The following is a 19332-nucleotide window of genomic DNA, read 5'->3' on the forward strand; positions in this document are numbered from 1 at the left end:
CAAGCAAAAAAGAGTGAAAAGATAAGAAGATTTATCACCGCAAACATCTTTACCAGAGAGGGCTGATGTTTGAAATGAGCCGTGCTGCAACCCACCTGATCGTGATTTCAAAGATTTGATTAAGTTTGCTCTGCAGCATTGAAGCCTGGGAGGAAACAGAAGAACAAATATTAGCCCTAAATTACAATATTGAGCTGATCAGTGTGAGAGAAGACAACAGTGGCATAAATTTTCATGAAATAAAAGGAAAAACACTATGAGGTTAACTTACTCTGGCACCACAGTGGGCAGCTATTTCCTCAAATGGGGCCTTCTGGAACTTCTCAACCACCTGTCTCCTGCGTTCCTTCTCCTGTTCCTCTACGCCTACACTGTCCACTGGAGAATGCGCACACACAAACACACTTTAGCACTGTTCAGCTAATAGAGGAGTTAACAAAGCAATATTGATACAAACGATTACATTATGCAGGTTCTGAAAATATCTGCCGAGACAGTCTAGAGAAAGTTCAATTCTCATTAAATCAACCCACCGATGGCGTTTTTTAGTGTTTCAAAAGTGATTTCTTCAGCTGGTGTTCTCTGTAGGAAAGGAAAACATACATCAGAACAATTCGTCCCCACAAGTCAGCTATATCCGATAAAACCTTGTTATTTAATTGTAAATTTAACATACGTTTATATATTAGATACACATATATATATTATAATTAGGGCTGTCAATCGATTAAAAATTTTAATCTAATTAATTACATACTCTGTGATTAATTAATCTAAATTAATCGCATACATAATTTTTGGTGTGAAAGTATTAAATATTTCAATTCAAATGAATCAATGCAGGGTTTTTCCTGGGTCAAAAATGGTCTTCGGTGGTGACAGACATGGTCATCCACACAAACAGTAAAAAGTGCCCTACCCACGTGATCTGCGAGCCCGATATTGACAGTAAAGTACCCGTCACTCTCACTGTAATTCTTTCTTGCCCTCTTTGCAAAAAAAAAATAAATAAATTTTGGGGTTTGTAAGAGAAGATGCTTTTTTGCTAAACCTGAAAAGTGTTAAAAAGTAGCATTTAGAAGTTATATTAACTAATAATATAATTTTCTACCATATACAATTGAATGCACCTAGCTAACAACAACTTGCTTTGTTCTGGTTTCACCTCACTCCAGTCTAAACTAACTGATTTTATAGGTAGGCCTAATTTACTACACATTGTCATTTAAATAACCTGAAAATATTGTGGATTATTAAGGCTAATTTTACTAACCACTCTTGCTAAATGGGGTAAACACACTTATGTTCTCATTTCAGAGATGTTCGAGTAAATGATTCATTATAGACTGTGTGGACAGATCAGTTGTTGTCATGATTCATTAAAATGAATCTTTTCAAATGAGTCATTAGGTCGCGAATCGGACATTAGCGGACGTTGACGTGTTGCGTGCGAATCGCGACTGTTATTAGGACATCGCAAAAGATTTGTCAACACAGAAAACACTTCACCACTGGATAGGATTTTCTTTTTGTTTACTGAAAGTGTGGTTTATGTCAGCTGCACGTGCAGGGCGCCTGTCAGAGAAGATGAGGTGACGTTCTTTTGAGCACTATTCACACCCAACGGTTATTCAGGAAAAACATTCTCCGAATGCGCCTCGTGAAACATGGATTCGGTCTTACGAACTTTTAGCATTGTGTCAGTTGATTTAGATTATTATGTGTGAGGTAGAGAGAGTGCAAAGACGGTGCTTACTTTAAAGACAGAGAGAGCTCGCACGCACGAGGGAGGAGCTCTGCTCGTTCTGTCCATCAGCGCAGCAGTCGTCTCCCTCCTTCATTTTACAGTCGAATGGTGGCTAGAACGGCTCCAAGTTCAAAGGTCAATACGGAATGGATTAATCTGCGTTATTTTTTTTTAACGCGTTATTTTTTCTCAGATTAATTAACCGAAATTAACGTGTTATTTTGACAGCCCTAATTATAATATATATATTTATATTACATTTATATATTACAACATAGTTGTATATATATTTTTATACGCAATATTTTTATGTTTACTTTAGATATTTAATTGTGATACATTCAGGAACAAGGAATATATATGTAATATTTGAAAAGTATTCAATAATATATATTATATTTTCTAATATATATATATATATATATATAAACAAATTCTAATATAATTCTTTCTTCTTTAAACAGGTAAATGTGTGTTGGCTTGATTTGCTATACCTGTGAATGCCAAATTTCTGAAAATAAAAGTTTCATAAACGTGCCTGTAATGGCTTCGTTAAAATTTAAACACGCCAAATGTGTCTGTAAGGGTTGCATGCTTTCATTTACCTCCTCTTTGTCGGGACTGTTTCTGGACTCTACCTCCACCTGGAGAGATATTGTTTCTCCAATACTCTTTCTCTTTGACAGCCGGTCCTCATCTAAGGGAAGAGGGTGGAATTAATCAACTGTTTACTCAATCAATATCTGTCAGTCAGCTAATAAGCAGAAACAACTTTAATCAGACTAAAGCTAATCAGTTAATCTGCAATGCAAATGCCTTGACTGCATTGGCTATAGTCTGTGTAGCTGCTTATCTACAATAAGAATTACATTGCATGTATTCTACAACATGAACGGCTCACGCAGTGCATTTAGAGTGTGCCATGTGACATTTCCAAGTGAAAAAGTGTATTCAGCGAGAGACAATGAAGAGAAGGTTATCCGTTGGTATTTGATTGGTGCACAATGATAATTTGTGCACAATAAGACATTTATAAAGAAACATTTATAGAAGAGACATCTATTAAAAATATAGTTATTTTTGATATTATGTGGCACAAAATGCTCCGTTATGCACCTGTAAACTGTGGGACGTAAGGTGTAGCTAGTCGTTCAGTATTGTAGCCACTTCCTCCAAGAACCTCAGTGATCTTGGCCTGTTGGAACAACACCTCTCCTTCCAGCTTCTCCAGTGTCTTAGGAATCCTGGGAAATCAACAGAGGACAAGCAAATCATAATTCATAAAATATATACACATTTAAAATAAATAAATACATTTATTTGCATTTATTTGACCAAAATACAGTACAAACAATATTAAACAATCAGCTTGTCTTACTTTGGGTTTTCAATGAAGACGTCCTCAGGTAACAGGTAAGGAAATTCTTTTTGCCTCATTTCAATCACCTGCAAAAAGGTTGATACATTTTATTCATCTTAAATTGTTATGCAATACAGCTGATAAAAACAAACATTTAGTGACTGCAGAGCTGGTGGTTGTGTTCAGCGTCTATATGGCACTGACCTCATGAACGTGCTGGCAGAACGCAGGAACGGTGGTGAGCTGACTGATGAGATTGAGGTAAGCAGAGGACAGCGCATGAACAGCACAGCGGTTATACACTGGTAACATCTCCTCAATGCTCAGAGCCAAGTCCTGGATGGAAAGCAACACAGGAAGATGAGAAGAAACACTGAAACCAAAGTCTTTATCAATTCCTTGTTAAAACATGTAGGTCATGACGAAACAAAAAAAATTAATTTTGAAAATTCAAAAATCACATTTTTGAGTTGAAATTCTAATTTAAAAACTCAGTTTGAGTTTCAAATTAATGAAAAAATGACCTAGCCTCAATAAAAAAAGGCATAAAAGAGCTGACCAAGATGAATAGTTTAGTTTTGTTTCTTGTGCTTTTATGTGTGGCTTGACGGACTCGCAAGTAAACTATAGAAGGGTTATGGAGACCATTGCAAATATAGTTTTTCTGTGTTCCCATTTGTGCCATCAGCACAGGAAAAGAATAAATATTGAACTTCCATGACGTGAAAATGAAAACTAGATTAAAAAAAATTAAGAGAGATTAGAGCAGAAGAGAGAGATGACAAATTTACAAGGTAAAGCAAATTCACAGCCGTACAGTAGGGGGCGCAACAGGAACACACCTTACAGCTATATAAAAACTCATAGCGATTTCACCCTGAACTCATTTTCATATATCATTTTCATATACAAGGAGTTCTACAATAGACACACATATTTAAGATTGAAGAGAGGTAACGGATTTCTGTAATCTCTAATGTCATATTTGGTGGCCCTGCTGTACTGTATGTGTGCAGGACTAACATACTTTCCAAGATTTGAGACTGTAAATTTTGAATGCATACATCTTCTAAATGTGAATTTTGTCATTAGCTATTTTTGCATCCAAAGTTGTGAATTTAACCAAAATTGGAATATTGCATAAAACATTTGTGATATAAAGCACCATTTCCATCCAGTGAGTTGTCACTTCCTGATAAACTGGAGATAAATATCACTAAGAAAAATGTAAGCTGATGCAGTAGGAGAAGCCACTGTATATAATAATTTTCATATATAATATGCTACTCCTCATAGCACGCAGACGAAACACAATAAACATGGTAATGTTAACTTGCTTTTGGAGGTGAATGCCTGCTGTTTGGGAACGCAGTCATGTAAGACAGTTCTGTGAGGTAATTATACTGAACCACTTTGATGACAGACTTTGTTCAGGAATTTCAGAACAACCATAACAGCATTTCAGATACTGTGCAACAAGATCCATCCACTGGTTGGTCCAGTTATGCTGTCCCATCGCAAAGTCTTTTTTGATGTGCATCGAGGAATTTATTTGGTATGGTAATTGGGTTTCCATCATAGTTTATGTGCATGTTTTCTTATTGGATAAAAAAATTGAACCAACTCAGATGAATACACAAGTTTTTAATGCTCATTTTTAGAATTTATGCGCATCTTGCCGTTTCCATTCAGCAATATTCCAAAATGGACATAAAAATAGGTGGAATGAAATATAACTGTTGTTTAAAAGCTAATAACATATTCATGGTAAAATCTGATTTCATGGGGACTTTAGGAGTGTAAACACACCTGCAGAGCGAGCGCCACACGGATAAGGTCCACCACCACCTCTTCGTTGGCCAGCTCCATGCTGATGAGGGCCAGGAGTGAGTAGAGCTTTTCAAAGTGAGGCTGCACGCTGCTCTGTTCCTTACTGCACAGGTAGATGTGTCTGTACAGATGCTGCGCATGCTAAAAACAGAGATATCACAGTCAAAACACTTCAACACAACATCAGCCCTTCGGACATTACATGCAATCTCAACAGAAGCACTGACTTAAGATCAGAATGATAATGACAACAGGAAGGTGAGCGATGGACAGAGGGGTGCTGTACCTTCTTCATGAAGAGGTTGTCTTGACGTGAGCACTTGTCCACTTTGAGTTTAAGTACAGAGATATCAGAGATGATACTGCATGGGGACAAAGTGACACATGAAACCATAGAAAAACAAGTAAAACAGTAAAAAGTAAAATTTTAGATTCTGTTGTTTTTGAAAGTTTGTCAAATCATACAATGTATTGTTGGCTATTGCTACAAATATACCTGTGCGACTTATGACTGGTTTTGTGGTCCAGGGTCACATTTATTATGAAAGTAAATAGGGTCAATTTAGATGGAAGCTGACCACTCGAGTCCCCTGGTTTGTCAGCATATAGAACCATTCAAAAGATTGGGGTCAGTAAGTTTTTTTCTTTTTCTTTTATTCAGAAAGGATGCATTAAAGTGATCAAAAGTGAGAGTAAAGACATTTATGTTACAATAGATTTCTTTTTCAAAAAAAAATCTGTCATTTTAAACTTTCTATTCATAAAAGTATTCTGATAAAAATATTTTATTTAAAAATATTAAGTAGCACAACTGTTTTTATCATTGATAATAATATTTCTTGAGCAGCAAATCAGCATATTAGAATGATTTCTGAAGCATCATGTGACACTGAAGACTGATGCTGAAAATTCAGCTTTGCATCACAGGAGTAAAGTCCTTTTAAAAATGTATTCAAACAGAAAACAGCTATTTAAACTTTAAGAATAATTCACAATATTACTGTTTTTACTGTATTTTTGATCAAATAAGTGCAGCCTTGGTGAGCAGAAGACACTTCTTTTAAAAACATTTTACAATTGTAAACTTTTGAACGGTAGCGTATACTCCATGATCAGAACACCTAGACCTAAATGCATTAAAGACAGTAACCTGATGGTGGAGAACTTGGGGAGGTTGTCATGGCGGTCAATGAGGCTGACCAGAATTTCCAGCACCAGCAGCCGAATTTCTGCATCCTCTAGCAGAGCAAATGACAACAATGGGTCCAGAAAGGAGTTGGGCAGAGCTGTCAGCATGTTAGTCGTCTGGAAGCCACATGTGACCTGGACAGTGAAGAAAAGAAAGAACATTTACAACATCAAATCTTTGTTTTGATGAAATTCTCTTTAATGAGGCATCAAGTAGGTAGACTTCACCTGTCTCAAGGACTTCAACAGCATGACTTGGATCATTCGGTTGCCTTCAATCCTGCAGTACAGACACAAGAAATTATGTTCACCTTAGAAAATGTGAAAAGTGAAGACATTTAAGCTTTAAAATAAAACTGAGATTTGCAAAGACTTTCACCTAAACACAATTACCACAAACTTAAATGCAATGGTATGAAAATAAAGAAAACATTTTATGTCCATTAAATGTAATGTATAATAATTGCTTTTATCTACCACAATAATGTTTAATTACATTAACTTGTGGGATTTTCATAGTAAAAATGTATGTAGTGGCTGCAGTGCTCACCCTGAGCCTGTAGAGGGTAGTGTGAGATGCATGCCTGGAATTGGGATCTTTCCCATGATGAAGAGCATCACTTCAGAGCGCTGATACGTGGGTAACGTGTTTGCAAATGAGCCTGATTATAAAAAAGACACAGACCATAGTAATTAAAAATAAAGAAACTTAAAGAAGACCGTGAAACGTCTGTCGTATTCTGCTCACAGACACACCGATAGTCCTGATGACGGCTTCCTGTAGCTGTCTCTCCTCGTGCTCCTTGATGATCTTGGTGCCGAGGTTGTTGCAGTCATAGGATCCTGTGAGTTCATAGTCCACACTGAGCCTCAGATGCCGGAGCAGTGTGTTGAACACCTCCAGCACTGTGGGGCCTAAAATAAGCAACAAACACACACATTAATAATATATGCAGCCACTTTTTTTAATATTAGTAATCTGCAGCTGAGCAGACTAAATCAGTACAACTGGAGATATCGGTGTACAATTTTTGAACAAATTGTTGTTTTAACTCACTCTTTTTAATAATAAAAACAATTTGCAAAGCAATTATAAGATTCTGGGTGGATAATTTTTTAAACAGCAAAATATTTGACACAATCCTCATAACTCTGTGGTGCAATCAAATATTCTTATTTTTCCAATTCTGTTTGGTGATGTAGTAATGCAAATATATATATAAAAAGTATAATTTAAGAGGTGTAACGGTACATGTATTCATCCCAAACCGAACTGTACAGACGTCATGGTTCAGTGCATGCAGTCACATGATGAATACAGTCGGACACAGGCGATCCACACTAATCTAATCCAGAAAGGGGTGCACCCGGTAATGCAATGCTGTTTGCTACCAGTAAAAAGCGCAGAAAAAGAAGAGACAATCACTCGGTAAGTTTACACGCAATCACTCAACGTGTTTCAACTACGGAAAGACATCAATAAAACAGCTTGAAAAAAATCTCTCTCATTGCATTACATTTACCTCAGGCATTTAGTGTTGATAGCATGTTAGTTCACTAGAGAAATGAACTTTAGAGAGGAGCATTTCATATATGCACTATATTAGCCTATTCATTATATTTACTTAATATGTTAGTAATGTCTTAACTGTTTAATGAATGTTTCAATAAATTTGTCATGAAAACAAGTTAAGACAGACACTGTGTAAATGATTATATTTCAAAGATGTATTGGAGTACTAACTAACTTTATAATTAAATTTAGAAATTAATGCAAAACCTGCCTTATATGCAATTTTTTTTTTTTTGCCATATTGAATTTATCTAAAAACAGAGGCAATTTTTTTGTTTTTTTTTTAAAAAAAGGAATTATATGTTTAGTTTAGTTCAGTTTAGTTCAAAACTGAGGTACGTACCGAACTGTCATGTTAGAGTTGCAGGTGGCGCCGCCCCATTGGGTCAGCAGCAGTGCTGCCAGAAGAAGTGTGACAGGGCTTTCACACGTGACATTAGGTGTGAGCACTCACTTGATGTCGGAGAGGAGAGCTGGGCTGTAAATTGTATATTTTTGGCTGAAATCTAGATTGGGTCAGATGCAATGTCACACTTCTGTTCTCCCAGAGGAGCAGCTTAACGTCTGGGGGAGAGTGACCCAGATACTGAGCACAGGCATGAAATATGTGGTATGTGTTATAGCTTGTGCATAACACATATCACATATCATAAGATACCACTCTGTTCCTGTGCAGTAAGTTTTATACTGGCTACACTACTAAATGTTTAGTATAATTATCACAGTGATTCACATTAACCAGTGTTGTAATTCCACACCCACCAACAGAGCCACTGGCAGCGATGGCAGCCGCCTCCAGAAGGACCTCCACGATCCCAGCACGCACTGTGGCTGAGCTCTTACTGTTGGCATCTAAATGACCCAAGAGCTGCTGGATGACTAGATGAGAATGCTGAGACTAGTGGGACAGAAAGAAAGAGACAAAGAAGAGAGATTTAAATGACCAGGTTAAAAATCTTTATTAAAATTTGTGATTAAAAATATGTATATAAATGTAAATATAATTTAAAAATAATAATCTTTGCATCACTAATAATTGTAACTAAACAGAATTGCAAAAATAATAACATATTAATAAAGTGTAACTATTCACATTGAATGTGTGATTAAAATTACAATAAAATTTTGATTCTTGCCACAATTAAAAACATCACTGAACTCACCTGAATGGAGTACATGATGATCTTAAAGCAGCGCACTGCAAATGTTTTGCCTTCCCACAGAGAGTGATTATCAAGATGCCTGCGGTGAGAGAACCGAGAGAGCTTGAACTAGAGAAATGAAGCCAAAAGTGACTGAAAAATTAGATTCACACCACCTGCAGTGAGATTAATTATGAACTCATAAATAGTCTAAAACTGAGATGAGTTTTAATTACTCTTAATCAATATGCCAACATTAAAGGCACAGTGTAATTTTTCACCGCTACAGGTCGACTATTCAAAACAAAGGAGTAGCTTGATGATGTCTTCACCTCACAGCGATGGAAAATAATCGGGATGGAACTCGGGCAGAAACAACGTTCATGGATGATATTATTGACATTACTATATGAAGCAGAGCAGGGCTGAGTGATGTTGTAGCTGAAAGAGGCAGCTGTAGCGATTGCTAATGAGAGACGAGCGTGACACACGGCTCGAGATTTTATGCCATAGTCGCCGCTTCCGCTTCCTCCAGTCAGGTGTATGTGGGGTAACGCAGCACTGTTTATCATATTAGATACATTTGTGTGTTGAAAATGATGTTATAACTTTACTCAGTGTCTGCTATGAGGCACTTGTTGCACACTGCAGTAAGCTAGATCGATATTTGAATATCATATTAATATTAATATATATAATATATATTAATATAATCAAGAAAACGAGATTCAAACCATAAGACTAAACGTGTTGAGCGATATAACAATGGGTAGCCTGTCTATAAATGTATCCAAACAGTTGTTCCCTTGTCTAACAAAACATACACTGCGTTCCAAATTATTATGCAAGTGACATATCAGTAAGATTTCAGTAGAATAAACATTCAGATTTTAGTTTTTCTAAGAAAATGTTTGTTTGTTTATTTATCCATGTCTTTTTAGATAACTGGTATCAATCTCAGACAAAATAATTGGCCAGATCTATGAAAACCCTACTTAGAGGTTGTTCCACATTATTAAGCAAGTCACAGTTCTCATGCAATATGGGGAGGAAGAAAGATCTTTCTGAAGATGAAAAGCATGAAATGGTGCAATGTTGTGCAAAAGGCATGAAAACAACTAATATTGTGTGAAACTGAATGGAAATTATCAAATTATCATAAGATTTTTGAGTGATTTAGAGCACAGCAGAACTCGGTCAGATAAAGGCTTATTAATTAAAGTTCCTGTCAAAAAAATTAATTGTATTAAAAGGGCAGCTATAAAAAAAGCCAGTGTTGAGCAGCAAACAGGTATTTGAAGCTTCTAGTGTCTCTGGAGTCTTGAGAAGCTCTCCATGCAGGCTGGCAGTTGTGCATAAAGATATATTTTAGCCACTCTAAACCAAAGCTCACAACGAGAAATGTTTACAGTGGGTTTAGAAATACTCATTTTTAAATAGTTTTATTCACTGACTAATGCCGTACTACAATGGATTGTCTAAATGGATGGATTTCTGGATAGTTGGTGAATGGCCACCACATTCCAACAAGACTGTGACGTCAGCAGGGAGCTGGCGGGTGATGATTTGGGCTGGAATATTGGGAAGTGAGATGTAAGGTCCCTTTAGGGTCTCTGAGGGTATTAAAATGACTTTTGCAAGATATGTGGAGTTCATAACTGGCCATTTTCAGCTATGCTATAAAAAGGAGGATAGTGCCTTCTGAAATACAATGTACTATACACTATCCCATGCTGCAAAAAAGCACCACAGCAATAAAACTGTTTGAAAATGTATTTCTAAACCCACTGTAAATGTTTCTCCTTGTGAGGTTTGGTTAGTGGTGGCTGAAATGCATCTTTACGCACAACTGCCAGCCTGTATGGGGAGGTTCATGAGAGTCCAGAGACAATAGCAGCTTCAAATATCTGTTTGCTGCTCAACACTGGCTTTTTTATAGCTGCCCTTTTAATACAATTAATTTTTTTGACAGGAACTTTCCTTAATAAACCTTTATCAACCTTTATCTGACCGAGTTCTGCTGTGCTCTATATCACTCACAAATTGTATGATAATTCGATAATCTCCATTAAGTTTCACACAATATTAGTTGTTTTCATGCCTTTTGCACAACATTGGACCATTTCATGCTTTTCATCTTCAGAAAGATCTTTCTTCCTCCCCATATTGCATGAGAACTGTGACTTGCTTAATAATGTGGAACAACCTCTAAGTAGGGTTTTCATAGATCTGGCAAATTATTTTGTCTGAGATTGATACCAGTTATCTAAAAATACATGGATAAATAAACAAACAAACATTTTCCTAGAAAAACTAAAATCTGAATGTTTATTGTACTGAAATCTTACTGATATGTCACTTGCATAATAATTTGGAACGTAGTGTAATATTTTCAAGCATCTTTGGTTTTCCCATGGTTTCTACAAAATAAAACTGGAAACCGAGGGTAACGCAGGTATGATGTCATTGATAGGTGATGCACGGACATGGTCCGTGGTCCGTGACAAAATTGCTTATAAACACTTGGGATAATGTAAGTACACAAGTCAACAAAATATATAATGCTGGTCTAGTGGTTTTTGGATATTTTAATCCAAAAATCTTACATACTGTGCCTTTAAGAGACTGGAATTATAAAACAAATTTACTAAATCTTAAAGGCAGGGTAGGTAAAAAATTTTGTTCCAAATTTGTTTAAACATTCTATATATATCCATGCATAATTAAAATGTAAGAACTCTGATAAAAAGAGTATAAAAATCGAGTGACTCTATACCGTTTAATCTGTATTAAACACAGCTCATTATTTCCATCCAGGACGAAACATAGGATTGGCTTAGGCGACTGTCACTCTCTCGCAACCATGGCAACCACCCTTTTGCCACACATGACCTGCCCACTTGCGCACGCACGTTTGATTTGGGGAATTCAAGAGGCATGGATCCTAGGAATACCAAAACAATGGCAGAGAAACAGCAAGCAAAATTCACAGTACCGGCCTATGCAGTTAGTGAAGGCAAACCAGGCAAAAAAAGGAAGACAGTAACAGTACAAGAAAAGGCAATGAACAAAAAGTCTTTGGATAAACAAAGAAATAAAACGCGAGTTAATATCGGCGTGGCTCTCCAGCGATGGCGAGAACTGAGGGAACTCAAGGGGCTGAAAAGTGACTCCTTGATGGCTTTATTTCTGCTGGACAGGTAAATCTTTCTTTTTGTATTTTGATCATACATATTTTTTTGTTTATTTTTTCATGAAGCATGTGTCATTAGCACACATAACTGCGTAATATAGCTAACATAACATTACTTAGCGAGCCGTAGTAGAGACGATAAATAATCTATAGGCCTAGCTCAAGATGATAGCTATAGTGTTGAATTGTGCATAATTTTGCTTTAGATAACTAAATACATGTTTAACAGATAGTAGGCCTAACGTTACTCCGCATCTAGGAACTTTTCTTAGAACTATATTTACCCTCCGTCTAACTCTTTTACCATGTTCACCTGTAAGTTTACCTGCACGTTTTTTTTCGCCTTTGTTTTGTTTTTATATTCTCTACCTATGTTTACTGATGTCTTTATCTTGTATCTGTGTGTGTCGTACACACTTTGTTGTATGTGTGTGTTATTATTTTGTGTCTGCAATGCAGTTGTGAGTTGATATTTGAGTGTATGTTACTCTGTTTATCTGTAGAACAACGTATATGTTATGAATCTTACACAAAATTCATCTTCATCACAGTGTAAATGATGGTAATGGAAAACGTGCATCATGCAACCTGTTATTAGCTTTGCCTTATAGATAACTAGCTCGTTAGCGAATCAAAAAATATATATTTTAAACTTTACCAATATCAATATGCTAGCTTGATAGTGAGTACTAAAATACATCTTGTTTGTTTATCTTCATAATTATAAAGTTATTTTTATTACATGTGATTCTGACATGATGTCACTACATGCACTGTGCTCCTTCCTCTCCGCTCGTCTCAGGTAAATAATGCGTCTTCCAGCTCAGTGGTCGGAGTCGCACGTTCATGCGTTTTGGGGGCGTGGCTTTGGAAGGAGCCCAGAAGGGAGGGGGTGGAGTGAATGGAAATAATGAGCTGTCTTTAAAACAGTCGTGAGAGGTCTACAGACACTCGATTTTTATACTTTCTTTTTCAGAGTACTTAAATTTTAATTATGTATTGATATATAAATAAAGTTTAAAAAAAATTTGGAAAAAAATGTTTTTTATACATTTTTTTACCTACCCTGCCTTTAAGTGAATATAGCCTATAAGAATCAAGCTATACTTTAAAAACTAAAGCAATACCAGCATAGATTTACAAAAATAATATCCTCATCCTTTTATAACCTATTTTGACAGGCGTGGTATGTGGCGGGTCTCTTACATAAGCACAGGGGTGACTGCGTTCTTGATGTTGCCATAGGCGGCACGGCCCAGCAGTTCCCGAAAGCAGCGCTCTGTCAGCTCGGCTGGGCTTTCTTTCTCCTTCTCACTGGCCTGCAGCGGGGAGGGAGAGCGACTGCAGAGGAAACAGAAAGAAAAGGAGGCTTTTAGTTTTCAGCTCTTCTCAACTGAGAATTGAAAAAGAGCTTGGGTTTCCAAGAAGAAGCTGAATAAAAAAAATAAAAAAAAATACTGACATATCAAATCACCTAATGAGTGTTCAAAAGTGTAAAACGTTCAATAAAACAGCAGACCTAAAGCAGAAATAAACCAATTTATAGCAGTCCACTTCTAATGTTAGTCAGAGATTTCTGCATTAAAAACCTCACAATTTATACATTTTCTCTGACTGTTTTTGATACTGTAACTTTAACCCCCAGTTTCACAGACAAGGCTTAAGCTAGTCCTAGACAAAAATGCATGTTTGAGCTGTTTTAACTGAAAGCAACTTGCACTGACATAACATAAATATGTCAGTGCCATTGTTTTGTCTTAAGATGCACACCAGTAATGTTTTTTTCTAAGGCACGTTTATAAAAGCTACTTAAATGCCCTAATTGAACTAAGGCCTAATCCTGGCTTAGTCTAAGCCCTGTCTGTGAAACCGGGCCTAAGACTTATAATAACCTCTATTATTATTATTATTGGCTAATCTCAACTTAATCCATTAAGTGGATTAAGTGGAGATTGTGATACTTATTATCATAATTTTATTATCATAATTTGCTTGTGAAGTAAATTCTGAAGTAATTCTTAAGTAAGTTCTGAAGTATAATTTTAAGTATGTTCTGATGTTGTTGTTTTGTTTGTTTTTTACAAGAAAACAAGACAAAACAGAGATTAAGAAAATGTGTTAGTGTAACTTAAAAGCCTGAAAGTCTGAAATTAAAAATACAATAATACTGTATACAATTTGAATTATTAAAAACATCTACTATTGAAATGTCTTAATAAAACCATTGCCTGTAAAAAGCAGGACAGTCCAGTAAAGTATGCTACAGCAGCTAAAGTGTCACATGAGTTATATCAAGATGCCATACATATTTTTCTTCCCAAGTAAATTTATCTTAAAGGTATAGTTCACCTAAAAATGAAAATTCTCTCATCATTTACTCACCCTCGTGTTCAAAACCCGTAAGACTTTCGTTCATCTTCGGAACACAAATAAAGATATATTCAGTGAAATCTGAGAGATTTCTGTCCCTCGATTGACAGCTACACAACCAGATTGATGCTTTAAAATGTTCAGAAAAAGACTGCAAAGCTAATCCATATGAATTGAGTGGTTTAGTCCAAACATTTGGAAGAGACACAATCGCTTTTGAAATCTGAAGTGTCAAAGTTGTAGTTGCGCAGCTGTCAATGGAGGGACAGAAATCGCTCAGATTTCATTAAAAATATCTTCAATTGTGTTCCAAAGATGAACGAAAGCCTAGCAGGTTTGGAATAACTTGAGGGTGAGTAATTAATGACAGAATTTTTGGGTGAACTAACTCTTTAAGTATGTTCTGATGTTTTGTTTTTTATAGAAAATATAGATTAAGAAAATTATTTTTGTGTAACTTAGGACCCCAAAAGTCAGACAATATGTCATATATAAAGGAATACTTCCTGTGTGAGCTTCACTGTGTGTGTCAGAAAAAGAGCGGAGAGTCTCACAGGGTTCGTCTCATCATTAATTAATCACACTGTTCCTCTGCCCTCACACACCCTGCTGTCAGTCAGCCTGCTGCACTGTTCACGGTCGCTCGGTTATAAAACCAGATGACAACTGTCTAAATCTGCAGAAACTCTTCTCACTTCAGCTAAAATCTTCTCACCACACATCCAGAAGGATGCTGGACTGTTTAGTTTACCAGAAACAAACACATTGTGTTTTAGTTCATTGCTGTGACCGCAGTAAACCAGCCTTGCTGTTCTGCCCATCTGAAATGTGCACATCTGACAGGATGAGTTAATTATCAGCTGCCCTTTACATCAAACAGCAATTAGCACATACCAAACAGCAGAAAGGGGCAATTAAAGTCTCCTCCTGCGGTGTAATTATGGCTGCGTAGGGTGCACATCAACAAAGACCAGTCATGGTGGATTATAATGGCAACGATTTAGTTTGACATGTCACAATGCGCCACTCACATTTGGTGCGGTGCAGCAGTAGGTCAATTATGGTTTCAAAAGCCACAACTTTACATATCAATACAAAATTTAAATGTTGTACATGTGCAAAAATCAGCTGTAACCCTAATCTTAACTCAAGTTGTAATAAATGCTGTTCTTGTGAACTTCCTATTCATCAAATAATCTTGAAAAAAGGTATCATGATATCCACAAAAATATATTAAGCAACACAACATTTTTCAACATTGATAATAATAAGAAATGTTTCGAGCAGCAAATCAGCATATTAGAATGATTTCTGAAGGATCATGTGACACTGAAGACTGGAGTAATGATGCTGAAAATTCAGCTTTGAATCACAGGAATAAATTACATTTTACAATATAGAAAACATTTATTTTAAATTGTAATAATATTTCATAATATTAGTGTTGTACTTGTACTGCATGTTTTGATCAAATAAATGCAACCTTGGTGAGCATAAAGAAATAAAATCTCACTGTTCCCAAACTGGGGAAGTATAGGCATTTCCAATAGTGGCATATATATATATATAATATATATATATATATATACATAGTCAGTCACATATTTTATATTTATATATATTTTAATGGCCATATTAGCATCAAAAGTTATATTCATAGCAAAAAATAAAATAAAAATACAATATAAATAAACTGTATATAATTACATTTCTTATAACATAAACTATATTAAAATACTTGAGTTTAATATCTGACAGAAATTCTACATTTTTTAAAAACATCGACTGAAATTTCTTAATAAAACCGTTGACTAGAAACATTAAAAGCAGGACAGTCCAGTAAAATATGCTACAGCAGCTATAGAGTCACATGAGTTATATCAAGATGTCATTAAAGGTGCTAAAGAGGATGTTTTGTTTTATACATTTTTGCAATATTACTTGAAACTGTCTTTACTAACTGATAAAAGACTATTTATTAGGTGCACTGAAAGGAATAATATTAATATACATCACCTGTGCACAAGGTAGGGCCTTAAAAACATCAGCCAAAACATTGGCCCTCTGGCTTGTCAATCACTGCCATAACGTTCCTTGTGAGAGACGCGCGCGGCTGCACGCTCCAGTAACTTTCCACACTCCACAGGCGCTGTGAAGGAGGGGGGTTGTTCTTACGCATGCGCTCATTTCAAAAACTCACTAACAGTCTTTGGTTTCTCAGTCGACGAAAAGATCCTCTTTAGCACCTTTAAGTGGTCTAAATGTATTTATATCGTCTGTGGAAGGCGTAGGACCATGAAATGTTCGTTCAATCATATCCTTCGGTGCGAGGGATAAGATAGGATGTCCTACCTGCCTGTCAACATATGTTTTTACATACCTTCACACACCCTGTTCACATAGATATAATAAGAGTCAATTATAGGCCAGTTGAAGCCCAACACTCTCACCTCTCTGTGCCTTCACCAGACTGCAGGTTGAAGAGCAGCGAGGGGACGATCTTGTCCATGTGCTGAGGGTCCCAGATGTTCGCCTGCAACTCATCGTTTACGGTCTTCCTCACTACCCCCTGCAGACCTTTGATGCCAGCCATTCGGATTCTGAGATGAGGAAGTACTTAGTTAGTTGGGAAAAACGTGTGTGTATCCACCTTATTTTTCAATGTGGAAATGAGTAAGTTTCTGTAAATGACTTCTGATTCATTAGCGCTGCTATAGGTAAATAACTAGAAACTAATATGATAAATATGAATTTGCAATATAAAACAGAATACAGACTGTTTTTGTACAGGTAAAATAACTGAAAACGGAAGCCTCGCACATTTAACTTACAAATGGTTACGCTCTTATTTTAAAAATAAGGTGGATAGTGCGTACAGTATATAGTGTATGTTCTATTTAATATTCTATCTATCAATAAACCTATCTATCTAGATTGAATGCACACTGTCAGATGTGTGCATGTGTTCGCTCACTTGGTGCGGATGTCAGGATCCTCATAGCTGGAATGGCACATCTCGCTAAACCGTGACACGAAGAAATCATAACTGCGATGATACGAGGGAGTGTCCTCCTCGATGTTAGCAAACTTCACAAACTGGAAAATGAGAGCAATTTAATAGAAATAAATTAATTACATAACCAGGCAAACCAAAGTCAAATCAGTTTAAAAAGCCATTTCCTTAAAAAGACTGCAAATGCTGCTCTACCCAGGGCCAGCTAGTGGGTGATTACGAGACAGTATTATCAAAGATTAAATGTTAATGTGATGTTTTGTTCTACATTAACCCCAGTTGACCTCATCATCATTACTGTGCAATAAAAGCTTTTCTGACACCTACAAAAATAAATAAATAAATAAATAAATATCCATATAGAGGAACAGACTTCACCTGCATGGAAGCAAATTAATTAAATTAATAACATTATTATATTATTTTAAGTTTAGAACAGGGTCTTTGGTTTATGCACATTCAAATACTTAGATGTTATATTCACAAATATTTACATTAACTACAAATCTGTAACAAAGTCTTATAATTTTTTAGATAAAAAAAGGAACCCAATCTTTTATCATTTGGCATATTTTAGGTTATTTATATATTTAGCTATTTTGAGTCAAGATCACTGAGGCCATGAATAAAACAAAATTAAAATGCCTTATTATAGAAATGTCAGAGAACTGATGGATGAGACCCTGTCACTTAGATGATTTAATGACTCATTTTAAACTAGAGCCTGCATATTAAATCTGTAATTAATTAATAATTGCATACACTGTAGTCCTACATTTCCTTATTATGGGATGCGGCCTTTGCAGAACCCAATGACCTTTCAGAGAACAGATGTGGGTGCAGTTCTGACTAACGCATCTCTGTCCTAAAGCATTTCCAGGTAAATAAGGTCATTGTGAAACGCCGCTGAGAATTAAATCAGTTTAAAAGGGGCTTTTATATGTGACTGATATCTGCAGTGTGCAGTAGCTAAGGTGGTTCTGGGTGATACAGAATAAAATAAATTGGGTTAGACACTGAATATTATATGTTGTATATGTGGGTGCATGTTCAACGCCATAGAATACTCATTTACTCATACAACAGTGTTTACGTACTGAGTTTGTCCCCAGGATTTGCAGGTTTGGCTTGTCAGCCTCCAGGAGTTTTCGCACCATCTTCAGGAAACTCTCCACAAACAGGTTGATACTCTGACAGTGGCAGGCCATTAGCAGCTGGTCGAGGGCTTCCATCGCAATACACACATATCTGAAGAGACAAACGCACACTGAATACAGGCAGGAGTAACAGGAGAAAGATAAAAAAGATGTATTACAAAATATAAGATGGGATGTCTCAGATTAGGCTTATGAATTTCAGTACCCATAACGGTGTCTAGCTACATCACGGGACAGTCTCTCAGACAGGTATGCCCCGATCCGATCCAACTTCTCTGGAGCCGACAGCGCATAAAATGTCAGCTTCTCCATGTTAGCCTTTACCAACCCATCCTACAGACATAAACATGCACACAGAAAGCATCAATAACCACAGCAGACTTGTAATAAGGTAGGAATTAAATATCCAGTTATGTTTCAACCTTTTTGATCTTGATGTTCCGTAATTTATTCCTGCGATGGCATTTTGCAGCATTATTTATTAGTCTTTTTAAAAATTAAAAAAGGAAACATGAGCATGCATAAATAAACATTTAAATGTAGACTCAATATATTCAAATATAGAAACAAAAATCAGCCAGTAACTAATGTGGTAACAATATATTGTACATTCCTACCTGGGAAGCATATTTGCATTTAAAATAGTGCAGACAGAACACAAGTACACGCTTTAACAGAGCGAATAACACATTTTCAAATACCTAAATAATTGCACAAATCTATCACAAAAGAACACTTACAGATTCTGCATAGTGATGG

At 36.1% G+C, this 19332-nt stretch overlaps 1 protein-coding gene across 3 annotated transcripts in view; it reads right to left on the reverse strand.

The window, feature by feature from the left end:
- Window positions 1-19332, reverse strand: part of efr3bb (EFR3 homolog Bb (S. cerevisiae)) — a 46427-nt gene that overhangs the window by 3396 nt on the left and 23699 nt on the right. For all 3 annotated transcript variants that reach the window (XM_048207582.1, XM_048207581.1, XM_048207583.1), the window contains 20 exons: window positions 18779-18906; window positions 18514-18664; window positions 17378-17499; window positions 16854-17003; window positions 13240-13374; window positions 8862-8940; window positions 8461-8596; window positions 6882-7040; window positions 6676-6787; window positions 6354-6405; window positions 6088-6260; window positions 5224-5299; window positions 4917-5078; window positions 3312-3443; window positions 3126-3193; window positions 2864-2991; window positions 2353-2444; window positions 534-582; window positions 272-378; window positions 96-145 (listed from right to left, as the gene is read on the reverse strand). In XM_048207582.1, the coding sequence (XP_048063539.1) occupies window positions 96-145; window positions 272-378; window positions 534-582; window positions 2353-2444; window positions 2864-2991; window positions 3126-3193; window positions 3312-3443; window positions 4917-5078; window positions 5224-5299; window positions 6088-6260; window positions 6354-6405; window positions 6676-6787; window positions 6882-7040; window positions 8461-8596; window positions 8862-8940; window positions 13240-13374; window positions 16854-17003; window positions 17378-17499; window positions 18514-18664; window positions 18779-18906 (2261 nt within the window). The remainder of the gene's footprint in view (window positions 1-95; window positions 146-271; window positions 379-533; window positions 583-2352; window positions 2445-2863; window positions 2992-3125; window positions 3194-3311; window positions 3444-4916; window positions 5079-5223; window positions 5300-6087; window positions 6261-6353; window positions 6406-6675; window positions 6788-6881; window positions 7041-8460; window positions 8597-8861; window positions 8941-13239; window positions 13375-16853; window positions 17004-17377; window positions 17500-18513; window positions 18665-18778; window positions 18907-19332) is intronic.

This window comes from Megalobrama amblycephala, linkage group LG11, assembly GCF_018812025.1.
Source record: "Megalobrama amblycephala isolate DHTTF-2021 linkage group LG11, ASM1881202v1, whole genome shotgun sequence".
Lineage (NCBI taxonomy): Eukaryota > Metazoa > Chordata > Actinopteri > Cypriniformes > Xenocyprididae > Megalobrama > Megalobrama amblycephala.